Below are 12,678 nucleotides of genomic sequence, written 5' to 3' on the forward strand. Positions count from 1 at the left end.
TCATTCATATTCCTGTGGGGAGTAGGTTTCTGACAGTTTCCAATGAAATAGCATGAAAAGATTTTCCATGTTAGCCAAATATTTAGTTTCCAATGAAATGTTAACAATGTTTTTCTAGATATTTAGTCCTATAGTTCATTACATGGGAAAACTACCAAAATTTTAGAAAAAGCTACAGATTTTGTTGACTCACGGCGCATGGATAGGGAATAGGATCCTGTCCATTTCACAGCATCCCGCAATGAGTACCTGTAGATTCAAATAAAAGTGTCAATTAGCCTTGCTCGAGAGTTGATTCTGTATAGTGGCATCAAGAACGTTGCAGTTTTATATATTCATAATCCATAATCACTTCCTTCTTACCTTTTGTGCAGGACCTCTCTTAAGGCATCATCATTGCAGACTTTGCAGTAAAGTTTAACCACCAAGTTCTGAACATATTGGTGTGATTCCCCGGGAAAGGTTAACAAATGAGGAACTCCTTGTGAGATTAGCTGCTCAGAAGTCCGAACTAAAAACTACACATTTCTGAAACAGAAATTCTGATACAACAAAATAATTACCTCTTTTAGGGGCCCCTTAAACATGGGGAAACATCTTACCTTTGTGATGGAAACAAGTCGGTCAGTCAGAACTCAGAGCCAGTGTCAAGAGATGAAGCCTTGTAATAAGGCTTCGGTTCAAGAGCATGAACACCATAAATGGAACTCTTAGCCTTCCGTTTTTCTACAATCTTCTTAGAAAAAAATGATAGCAACTGTAGAACATTTTTGCTTCATTAACTCTGTGGCTCGGATTCTCTTTCACGCCGGTAAGCATAAACTGAACTAAAACCTACTCTTCCTACCCTTCTACTTCTTCGAGTTCTTTTACTTGCACCTCTCTTCCTTTCCTCGTCAGCAACAGCTTGTGACATGGGTATGCAACAAATCCATCCTAAAGGAAATAAAGCTGCAAGGAACTGAATCAAAATTCCCACAGGCAGCCTTGAGTAATCCCCAGATGTTATTCCAAGAATAGAAGCCAATCCAATACCCAAAAATCCACTTATTATCGATGATAAACAGAGGGCTGATGCTAAGAAAGAAGTGAGAGATCCTTCACAACCCTGAGGACATAAACTCACTAATAGCACCGCAAAAGGAAGAAGCTTAAATTGCGCAAGAGTTTCTGCTAAACCCGAAAAACAGAGAGCAAACACCTCGTTGGGAATCCCTAATTTAAGATTAATCTGTTTTACTAGAGCAAGGTCAAGAAGAAGGGAAAAAGCATACAAAATCTGCACCGCACCAATCAGTTTCTTCATGGGAACTTTTTTCCAATAACGATCATAAAGTACAGCCATTGAAAGAAGCACCAACTGGCTAATAACTCGAGACATCCCAATGACTGAAGCATCAAGATGTAGACACTGTGTTTGATAGCAAAAGATAGAACCTGAAAGAATTGGGACAACAGCAATAGAAGCTACAATCCAAGCAAGGGGGCGGCAGATGCTCTCTTCACTAATAGCAGTCACAAGATCAGAGAACTGTTTTCTGATACTTTCTGAGATAGATTTCCTTGCAAGACTGTTATTTGACAGCTGTGTTAAACCGAGAGATTCCTCTCTTGTTGTCACCGAAATTGCCAGTTGATGAGAAAGTAGAACTGCAAACACAAGAAACATGGTTCTAGATGGTGCTTTCAGTAAAAAGTATCCACCTATTAAGTTTCCTAGGATTCCACCAGCAGCTAAAGCCATGAATGGATAAGACTGAAGGCCCTTGATTCTGTGTTTTTGGCCATACTCTGCAACAAGAGCATCTTTTGCGACTTCTGTAATGGATGCTCCAAGGTTACTGAGAAGAACACAAGCCATAAGGGTTGGAAGTGATTCACCAGCAAGAGGGATCAGTGCTAATGGTCCCCAAGACAAAATCTGCAAAAGAACTGAAAAATTTGGGATTCTATCAGTGTCTTCTATAGGACCGCTCGATTAACTGGCTGTAATGGGTGCGAGTTCAAGTTGAAGCTTAGCCTTGGTTTAACAAAAAGGGTCAAGTTTCATTGCTTGTAGAATTCTCAGAAGTTACACAGTAATTACTATCATCTGAAAAGAAAATAGGATTCGAGTATGGCATGCATAAGAATCCCAGAAATTTTGAGATATTAATATGATTTTTCACTGCTATTGCCTCATCCATCTTTTTAAGCTTAGATTAGCCTTTTACAACTCAAATGCACCGAAACAAATTTTTAATTGCAAGGAATCAGAAAATTTTCAGTCATCTTCACCTTCTATTCTCTATTTAAAAAAATTTGAATAAGGAAGCAGAAAAATCGAATTAAAGAAAAGAATAAAAGAGCAAAAGATAAAACTCATAAACCACCACCACCATGAGCTAGAAGAATATGTCAAAACAACACGGGAAGCATCAACAACATCAATTCACAATAAGAAGACACATCAAAATTAAAACTGATACAAAAGGCAACAAATTTAGGAGCAGAAAACAAATTAAAATTGGAAAAGAAAAGAAAAGCAAATGAACATGAAAGAAATACATGTCTTAAATACAACTGAAAATGCATAATGGAGACACGGCCAAGAGATGGTAACTAACCTCCAATGGAAACAAAAGGTATTCTTCGAGCGCCACCAACATATAAAGCATCAGAAAACAATCCATACAGAGGCTTAGCCACCATAGGGAGGTTACCGAAGTTCTGCACCAGCTGCAATGTTGAAGGGCTCAAGTTAAGATTGTGGGCCATGTGGAAGCTAAGAGCAAGCCATGGGAAACACCTGAAACCCTGTACCCAATACCCAAGTCCACACAAAAGCAACATTTGCCGGGTACCCGCTGGGGAAACGCCTCTTCTCTCCTCATATGCTCTCTGTTTCTTGATTTTCTTCTGATATAATTGACCTGGGTTCACCGTGATGGGATTTCTGAAACGGGTTCTGGGTTGTGGGGGTTCGTTGATGATGTTGGAGTTTTGATGGCGGAAGCAGAGGATGGGCTTGGAGTTGGAGAGAGGTGGCTTTGGTGGGAAAATATAGAACTTTGGCATCACTGTTGCAAATGGGTTTTGAGAAGAAATAGATGGGTAAATCATGGTTTTGGGTATTCGGATTTAGACCGAGAGCAAAGACCTTAAAACCTGCTAATCAAGAAAAAAAAAAACAGAGATACTTGTTTATGAGGTTTTTATGGCGTAGTGAGTCTATTTGACCAGAAAAATGGGAAAAACAAAGACTCTTGAATTATGATGTACAAAAGACATTATAACGTGAGTCGATTACCCACCTCTCACCCGTGAATTGCCCAAAGGCAAAGAAAGAATCTATATTAAATTTAAGAAACAAGAGAAGAGGAGAGAGATCTGGAAGAGTGTAGGGGGAAGGGTTTTGCAATTGGAAAGGCATTGCAAAACGTATAGGGGGGGGGGGGGGGGGGGGGGGGCTCCAGCGGATCCTGTTTCCAGAGGTTGGGTTTGTCCACTTTTTTGTTTTTTTCCTTGTGGAGGATTTTGAAGGGCCCGCCAGGTTAACACGCGCACCCACGCGCCTAATGTCGGAGGAGATTGGGACCGACAACAATGGTAATGAGTCAATTTTTCTGATATGATCAGAGGATGATGGTGACTACCATTTTGGACGACTGGGGCGTTGTCTATTTGGCGGCCACGCGCGCAGTTTCTTCACGTTCGGGCCAGAAGTGAGGGGAAGGTGAAGTGGCCTTGTGACTGGAGGTCGGGGAGCCAAGCGCGTGGGACTACTCCATCTCCCTTCATGTATAGTGTAAATGCCAGGCATTTTCCACCGTTGGTTTGTATTTAATGAGTACAGGTGTTGACTTATTCGATGGCCGCCTCAAGCCGTTCACGTGCACTTGATTGTACAGGATTCCATGCAGTTAGGGAGACGCAAAGTTTAGTCCTTCTCTCCTTTGATCCGAAAACTAGGGTTGAGCCACGTTGCGTTCATGCCTTTCTTGGATTACAAGTTTTAGGGCGTCTCCCGTCGTGGTAGGTTAAAATAGTTACTGGAACTTTTGGCTAATTACTGTTTCACTGATGGACGTCAATTTGCTGAGAGAGAGAGAGAGAGAGAGAGAGAGAGAGAATAAAGAACGAAAAAAATAAGGCTGAGAAGGAATACAATATTCTTACATTCTGCTACAGTAATTATTTAGAGGTGGTGAATTACTATGGATAAAAGTATATTTTGCATGTATGGAGCATATATAATTTGTTGGGCTTGAAAAATGGTCTAAAATTAGCTAAATATTAGTTAATATTGAGCTTTTAGACCATTTTGCTTAACCCCATGTTTAACAAGATTAAAATATACAACTGTTCATTTTACCTAAAAATTTAGCCAAATATTAGTTTTGGCTAGCCGAGATGATAAAATAGAAGCGAAAAGAGCTTCAAAGCTAAATGTTAAATCATTAATTATCTTAAAAGCTTAAGTTGATAATAAGAATGGTAAATTTAATCTAATACTTTGATATCCCCCTCACACGTGGGCTCAATTTTTTTTTTAATAGATAAAGCCTAAAACATGAAATATTTAAATGACGAAGTCGGTGTTCAAACTCATAACCTCTACTCTAATACTGTGTTAAATGGTCATATGTCATAAAAGATTAAGTTGATTGGAAAATGTGAATTTAATCATTTAATTTATATTATAACACCACAAGCCTATTAGAGTGGTTGACTTACCAAATATTAAAATTGAGCATTTTCTAATCTCTAATATTCTCTCTCTCTAAATAAAAATAAAAATAAAGAAATCAAAATAATATTTAATTGGAATAGAGAAAGTGGATAGTTAAAACAAAAAATCTAATGTAAATAATCTAGAAAAGTATAAATAGTTAAAATTTAAAAAATGTAAATTTTTAACTAAAATAAAAAGAAAGAAAAGAAAATACTAAGCCAGATATGAATGCTCCAACTTGCCCATATATAACTCCATATACAACTTGCATCTTCCAATGACTAGAGTTTTGGATTCGCTTGTATAAACTAATTAATTAGGATTAACTTATTAATTAACAATTGCACAAGGAGAAGGAGCCAATTCCTTTAGCTTTAAGCCGTGAGACTTTACTAAAACGCCAAAACTTTTGGTTCCAAGTGCAAATTAAAGATTAGATTCTTAATGAGTGATTACCCACTATCACAAAAACAAAATTCTCAAAATTTTTAGTTTGAACACCGATATATCAGATCGAATAGTAGAAATAGGAAGCTGATGGTCTGAGACCCACAAGGATATGATGTCTCAAATTAACATGGTGAAACAGGTGATCAAACAAGACAGCAACTTGCATATAAGGCATAAAAGCACTCATAAACCACTGAAAAGTTCAAAAGTACGTAAAACAAAACTTACAATCAACATCTCCTCCTACTCAATCAACTGAAGCCTTGTCCAAAACAAATTGCCCATTTTTGTCACCTGTTTGTTTACCGATTGGCTAAGCTGGATATTTCTAGAGCCACTATCTAGTGTCCAATGTCCATGGTTGTTTTACTCTTCACTATATATATATATATATCCAACCATCCACGGAATCAAGATTTGTTGTATTTTTATATTGTTTTTCCTCCATCAAAATTAGTATGAGATATTAAAATTCATAAGATAGTCCAACTGATCATTATGGGTGGTGCATGTTTCATATATTCTCATCATGTTCATGGATTTTACATATTCTTCTACATTGAAAAGAAAAAGACACAAGTTGGAAAGACACAAGCTAGCCAACCAGATGATTGGTAATTCGCCAACCACAATCAATCGGTAAGAATATTGAGACCCAGAAACATCTGAACAATGAGAATGTTGAGAACTGCAACTGATGTAGACTGAGCAGGTAATATGTAAAGAATCAAACGAAAAGTAGCAGAGCAATCTACATCAGTTTGTAGAAACAGTCGCTTCCAGCGAGAAGAATCTGATAGCCTTTGCCACAGGGGCACTTGAAATTGACGGTTAGGGCCTCTCCCACCTTCTCCACAAACACTGATTCCTCAATCTCTGCCACAGACTCGACCTGCAACAAAAATGATTAGTAAATGCATAAGTCACATCAAATTCTTTTGCTGTACAAAAGAAATAGAAAGAAAAAGACAAAAGAAAACATATGTATACTCTGCTTGGTGGCTGAGAAAATGTGGGCAAATTGTCAAATAGATAAAAACAAATTACCACCAAGAACGTACAAGAAACTCATAGAAATTCTCATTTTCTCGAGACACAACGACATGAAACGCGGGTTTCTTTTCTTCTTCATTTCTCAATTTTTCTACGCATCCAAACAGAGATATTGAGCGAAAAAAATACACACAAACCTTTTTTGCGGCATTATTAGCTTCTTCTGCAACTTCTTCGTTCGGTTCACGGGAGACTTCATTACACCACTTGCTTATCTCTCTCATACAGGCCTTCATCCTTCTCAGCCTCTTCTATTAGTACCCAAAACCATTTCCATTGCAACAAAAAATGAAAAAGATTTACGATTCGAGATTAAATTCAAGAACCATTTTTACTAATCGAACCCCAAAAGAAAGTGAAGTACAAACCTTGGAATCGGGAGTCTCTTTCTTGGTCAAACCCGCATTTACATCCCCAGAACTCGACGACGGTGAAATGGCCTTCGCCGGCGACGGGTTAGGGTCAGACACCGACCGACGCAGAGAAGGCGGAAGAGGCGGTAACCCGGTGTTCGACGGCGGCGTCACGGGGATAACGCCCGTCCTCGCTTGCTCCGGCGACTGAGGAGCGTTCGGGTTCGGGTTCTGGACCTGAAAACCCGAGGCATCGGCGAAAGGGACCATCGGAGGGGAGACAAAAGCGTTGGCGGTGGGCGGGCCCGAAACACTGCGGCGGAGAGGAGAAGAGGAAGCGGGGGTGGTGGGGAGGGAGAGCTTGGAGAAGCCACGGAGGGTGAGGTCGTCTGGCTCGAAGAAGAGCCTCTTGGGATTGGGTTCGGAGCGGGAGGGGTCAGGGTGTAGTGGGTCTTGGAAAGAGGAAGACGACGAGGGAGAGCGCCGTTTCATGGGGTTGGAGCCAGAGCAGCCGCAAGTGGTGCAGGGTTGGTGGTTGTTGGAGCTGAAGCTGTTGAGACGGAGCAAGGCGAAGGGCGGCTCCACCGAGTCTTGGATGTCCTCTGGGTTCGGTTGCATGACTTCTTGATTGTTACTGCTATAGGGATCACTCATTTCCGGTAATCTTACCTTCTTTCTTTCTTATTGTTTCCTCCGGAGCTCTCTGGCTCTATCTTTGTTATGCGTAGGCCTCTCTCTTGTTCCACAAAAATGAGGGAAAATTCGAATTCTGATTTTGGAGGGGGCATCAGGCATGGCGTGGTTTTTATATCAAGGGTTAGGCTGTACGGATGGGCTGGTTGGCCTGTCGATCGAATCTGACTAGCCGTCATATTAGTTTGAAATACATTAAATCTAAACGATCCAGCAAGCAAGCCCGTCTAGCTCAGTTGGTAGAGCGCAAGGCTCTTAACCTTGTGGTCGTGGGTTCGAGCCCCACGGTGGGCGCTTTACTACTTTTTTTTTTCTCTTTCAGAGGTCATACAGATTCAAGAACCACAATTCGTTAAGGGGCTGTGTTGGACAAGATCGTTTTGACACACGTTCAAGTTTGTTGTCGAACATTGTCTTAGGTTGTTATGACCGATTAAAATTATTGTATGAGTTAAAAGTTTTCCTGTCTTATTTTTATCTTTTGTATCTCTCTTCTTCTTCTTTTCTTGCTTTAGCTAGACATTAGAACATGAAGCCCATTCGAACCTGAACACAGCTTTTACCAATGAGACCAGACACTTCGAAAGTGAATCCTTCCAGAAGTGGTTTGTACATATACAACAGTCTTGCATTAACAATGTCTTTGAAAATGGTTCTAGCAACTGCAAATATCGATTTGCTTTCCATTGACTCCAAAAGATAAAAAGGCAGATTTAGACTGAAGAACGAGCCTCTATCTTTTTGCTTAATGCTGTTTTTCTTGATATCCTCTTATCTTCATCATCTTGACCTTTTCAAGATCTTTCTGAGAACAAGAACACGCCATCCAAAAAGTATTCTAACCTACATCTTCCCTGCATAAAGCACAAACAAATGCTTCTCTTTTTTAAGGCTCAAAGCCTTTTGGTCAACAGGTTTGGAGATCATGGTGCTAGGTCGAAATGTTCTTCTAATAGAGTGTGAACTTCAGCCAGGGAAGACACCTTGAAATCTGGCTTTAGATTTACGGCAGCATAATCAGGTGAGTCATACCTACCTGTTTCATCAAGCAAGCATGTAAATGCTCCTGCTCGCTTCCCACAAACCACCTGTAAAAGTTGGGTATTAGCAACCAATTCCTCTTTTCATTTAGGACAGTTAATGATTATTCATAGGAAGTTCTTTATAACCCAAGATATATTGAAAATACATGAATACAAGCAACCAAAATTTATAGCAACTCATCAACGTCAGAAGCATGTGCTGTGAAAAATCGGATGGTCTTAAATGTAATGATCTTATCTTCTATATATAGATATGTAGTTTGTGCCCATTTACTGTTTCTCTTCAAATTGAATTGCATTCATACTATACTCACGCACACATGTACCTATATGCAAACAAAACATATATGTATTTACAGATTTGAGGTAAATTCTCATTAATTAAGAAGCAAAAATGAAGGGCAGTGAGGATAAAATTTGAAAAAAAAAAAAAAAACACACTAGGTTTGTGGGTGGTAGCCAACTATCCCTAGAATCAACCACCTCCAAAGTAAGCCACAGGGTTAGCCAAACCACCCTCAAAGGGCAATGAGGTGGGTTTGACTACCCCAAAATCAGCCTCCTGGGTGGCTGAACCACCCTCAAAGGGCAATGTGGGTGGTTCGGCCACACCAAAACCAACTTCGGTCCCTTTTGACTACCCCAAAAACCAGCCGAAGGGGTGGCCGAATCACCCCATTGCAGAAATTTGTAGGGAGGGATCATTTTGTTACAAACCATAGCACAAGAATTTATAAGCTCATTTTGAAATCACACAAATTTATTTGTTACAGGGTCAAACCATGGAGACCAATTTAGCAATTTTATCTAAACAAGAAAAGAAAAAAAGAAAGCACTCTTTACAAAGCAACAAGAAGATAATGACAAAATTAATTCTTACCCAAAAATAAAAAAAGAGAAAGAACTCACATCATCTTTAAGGCTATCGCCCACCATCATTACTTCGTTTGGTAGAACTTCCCAAGCTGAACAGATATGTAGTAGGGGTGCTGGGTCTGGTTTGTAAGGACGGAATTCCCTGCTTAGTGCTGGTTGAAACGTCATCTGCATTAATACAAATATTTCAAAGGATATCAAAGTGCACCACTCATAGGGTAAACCCAGTTGAGAAGGACGAGTGAGAAGAAAGAAAAAAAAAAACATCTCCTTTAGAGCAAAGTATGCACGCTTGGGAGGGGAGAGAGATGTCGACGTGTCGTTGACCAATAAAATTCAACACAGCTCCCTTTGGTTGGTAACACAGTTTTATCTCATCAAAAAATTAGCTTATCAAGATTATATATGCAAAAAAAAAAAAAAAATGATAGATTGTGCATAGACAAACCCATTGTGAAGAGAAACTTGACAGACTAATATGCGCGAAATAGGGTAAGTGGGTAAAAAGTGTTTTTGGGGTGAGGGTCCACTGCTTTTCATTTATAATGAGTTTACAGCAACCCCAGAAGACAAGTTTATTTGACAACATTGCTTTCTGCATATTTGCCAATTTGATGCTTTTGCCATGATCTCTTTCCTACAATTATTTAAGTTATGCCTGAAGCTTGTAAGAAACGGATCCTACATGTGGTTTTGGTGTTTTGGAACTCAAAACTTCATGGGAGTCAACGTAATGCAAAACAACCTTCTTCTTTCTTTCCGGAATTGACATCTGATAAGTAAGTAGGTCAAAGGAGGCATTCAAGCTCAGGGAGACTAGAACAAACACATACTACATAAAAAAACTAGAAAATTCCCTTCCTTAAAATGAGATCATAGTTAACAAGGGAGAATGAAAATACTTTTTTCAGAAACTGTCATGTGTACTGCAAAAACTGGTCAGCCTTACTGTACAAGTGGTTAACTATACAACAGACCACTAAGAATGCCAGACCCTCCATACCCCTTTTTTCTTTTTTTAAGAAAAAGCAGTTTCATGTACACTTCTCATGGAGTCAGTTGTAATGAGACTGAGACATATTGAGAAAAAGAAGACGACATTAATATCAACATTAGATTGCACACTTGGATAAACTTACCCCAAACCGTTGATGAAACAAATCAACAGATGCCTTAACGTTGCGCGTAATTAATCCCCTTCTGAAAATTAATATAAACAGTAATAAAAAAAGTCTCATTGTAGCTTGAAAAAGAAAAAGAAAAAGAAAATTAAAACATAGAACCTAATGTAAATTGACTAGTACACTTGATAGACTCCGGTAGTCACCACTAAACAAGCTTAGAAAGAGCTACATCTAGTTTAGGCCAAAAACATGCCAAAGCCATTAACTTTATTGCTAGCATACACATTGAGCAGTACACTCCACATAAGTGTCTATTAAGTTGGTTTTGGAAAATGGAAAATTGGTAGGATTACATGCATACAGTGCCTAATTATAATCTCCTTATCAATTCCAGAAATGATGCAAAAAAGGATATGTTAACAGAACTTATCCTTGAAAAATGACAGGTAGAACAAATTGAAGGCAATTGATCAAATTCATAAGTCATCTGGGCCAAATAGAATTTCTGCAGTTATTTAGAATGTCAAACTGAACCGCATGCACTCAAGTAAAAGTAAAATAGGCACATAAACATTTGTCTAAAAAAATGCTTATTGGATATTGCACATGGAAATGCAATGCACAAAACGTAAACTCACACCCCAACCAAAATTTTAGCCGAAAAAGTCACAAACTTAAGAAGCCACGGATTAAATATTTATCTGCAGACACATGATAATTATAAATAACTAAAAGAACAGAGAAAAGCCGGACACCATGCTGAATTCACCTTATTTTCTTTGAATCGAGAAACCCACAAAGTTCTGCTGCACCTGCATTAGAATTGACCAAAAATATTGTAAGTTATGTCAGTTAATCAGTTATCGCGTAGGTTAAAAATAACAGAGGTAACAAAAAATAAAAAATAAATAAGAGAGAGAGAGAGAGAGCGAGGCTGAAAAAGATCCTCTTCGAGAGTTGCTACAACACATTCTCCTCACCATCTTCCTTCTTTCAACATCTTGATTTTTTCAAAAAAAAAAAAAAAAAATACAAGAGAGAGGAGATGGTGAGGAGAATGAAAAAGAGCATTTCTCTTCGTAACATCCACAGCAAAAGGGCCATTTGGCTGAAATTATTAAAAACAAAGATAAAGCATAAATTGAATAAAACTTGAATTTGAGCCCAATCAATGAAAAATTATGAAAAACCCCAAACATTACTTCTAATCTTGCATTACATTTGCCAATCAAACAAACCCAATAATCTTACCAACAAAAAAACTTGAGTCTACAAAACCAAACTGAGTTGACAACACGAGCAAATAAAACCATATGATGTATATGAATATAAAAATGGCTGACCGGGCATGATCTGGAGGCGATCAAGGCCCTGGCGCTCGTAATCGGCGATGGTCTCGTAGGCCTTGAGCTGCTTGTCGGGGCTCCAGTTCTCAATGTGGTGCAAGATGTCAATCCCGGATGGGTTCTCAGCCTTAATCCGCCGGAACTCGTCGTCGCCGAGCACGGCCTTGTACATTGCGGCAAAATCGATGGCGGGGACGGTTAGGGTTCCGTCCATGTCGAAGACGACGCCCCGAAGGCGAGCCCTGGGAGTGGGGAGATTGGCCATGTGGAATGGGCGTTTCGGGTGCAGGAAGAGGAGGGATTTGGATAAGGATGACAAGGGCATTGGGTATTTAATAATGGGCCTGGGATTTATTTGGGGATGAGGACAAAGGGAGGAGATAGTGGTGGTGAGTGTGTCGAGGTTGGGTTTGAGGGACATTTGGTCTGACGAGAAACCGTGAGTGGCGTCATGCTGCTATCGGAACGTTGGTCATGTTTGGTTGGTGGGAAAAGGAGCGGAGGAATTGAAGGGAAAACAGAGAAAATCGCACTGGTGGACTTTGCTACAGTAATTAGAGCTGGACACTGACATTATCTTGTACGGTAAAACAAAGCAAACGTACTGTTGCTGGGGAGGGAATCTTGTTGCTACCATTCGTTTCGTGACATATTCATAAGCGGACGGGTATTTTCAATAATTTTTCTGTTTAAAATTATTTTTAATTCATAGGTCGCCTAATTACTTATTCGAACAAGTAAATGTTTTATGTGAACTCTCACATAATGTGAAGGTGAATTTTGTATTTAGATATTATTTGCATGAATGGTCTGGCCGATCATGAATGGCAAGAGCCAAATGAATTGAAAGATATTACAAAAGTCTTATATTTTCTTTTTTTCTTTTTCATTTTAATAAATACTCATCTTATTCAAATAATTTGAGATAATACAAAAACATCTAAACCCAAAGCTCTAAACACCAAGAGCACAAAGCTCTAAACAATAAGAGTAGAATGCTCTAAGTGTACGACATTATGAACAATA

At 39.1% G+C, this 12,678-nt stretch overlaps 3 protein-coding genes and 1 non-coding gene across 5 annotated transcripts; 1 reads left to right on the plus strand and 3 right to left on the minus strand.

The window, feature by feature from the left end:
- Positions 1-68: 68 nt before the first annotated feature.
- On the minus strand, positions 69-3,389 carry LOC132178698 (putative folate-biopterin transporter 8, chloroplastic). Of its 2 annotated transcripts, none has more exons than XM_059591209.2 (4): positions 3,294-3,389; positions 2,607-3,147; positions 364-1,932; positions 69-249 (listed from the first exon to the last, which is right to left on the minus strand). In XM_059591209.2, the coding sequence occupies exons 2-3, from the start codon at positions 3,100-3,102 to the stop codon at positions 779-781; spliced, it is 1,650 nt and encodes a 549-aa protein (XP_059447192.2). In that variant the 5' UTR covers positions 3,103-3,147; positions 3,294-3,389; the 3' UTR covers positions 69-249; positions 364-778. The 2 variants fall into 2 exon arrangements, with proteins under 2 accessions (XP_059447192.2, XP_059447193.2); XM_059591210.2 differs by having other exon boundaries at positions 364-431; positions 603-1,932; positions 2,607-3,389.
- Positions 3,390-5,687: 2,298 nt separating this feature from the next.
- Positions 5,688-7,350, minus strand: LOC132180055 (uncharacterized). The gene is made up of 3 exons (XM_059592897.2): positions 6,586-7,350; positions 6,355-6,468; positions 5,688-6,056 (listed from the first exon to the last, which is right to left on the minus strand). The coding sequence occupies exons 1-3, from the start codon at positions 7,222-7,224 to the stop codon at positions 5,916-5,918; spliced, it is 894 nt and encodes a 297-aa protein (XP_059448880.2). The 5' UTR covers positions 7,225-7,350; the 3' UTR covers positions 5,688-5,915.
- A 134-nt stretch (positions 7,351-7,484) lies between these two features.
- On the plus strand, positions 7,485-7,557 carry TRNAK-CUU (transfer RNA lysine (anticodon CUU)). Its single transcript has one exon. It is a non-coding gene; the product is annotated as a tRNA-Lys (tRNA).
- Positions 7,558-7,806: 249 nt separating this feature from the next.
- Positions 7,807-12,250, minus strand: LOC132180124 (Haloacid dehalogenase-like hydrolase (HAD) superfamily protein). The gene is made up of 5 exons (XM_059592980.2): positions 11,650-12,250; positions 11,076-11,118; positions 10,322-10,382; positions 9,216-9,350; positions 7,807-8,351 (listed from the first exon to the last, which is right to left on the minus strand). Exons 1-5 carry the CDS (start codon positions 12,071-12,073, stop codon positions 8,187-8,189), a joined length of 828 nt encoding a protein of 275 aa, XP_059448963.2. The 5' UTR covers positions 12,074-12,250; the 3' UTR covers positions 7,807-8,186.
- Between the last annotated feature and the right edge of the window lie 428 nt (positions 12,251-12,678).

The sequence above is a fragment of the Corylus avellana genome, chromosome 4, assembly GCF_965113065.1.
Source record: "Corylus avellana chromosome 4, dhCorAvel1.hap1.2, whole genome shotgun sequence".
Taxonomy (NCBI): domain Eukaryota; kingdom Viridiplantae; phylum Streptophyta; class Magnoliopsida; order Fagales; family Betulaceae; genus Corylus; species Corylus avellana.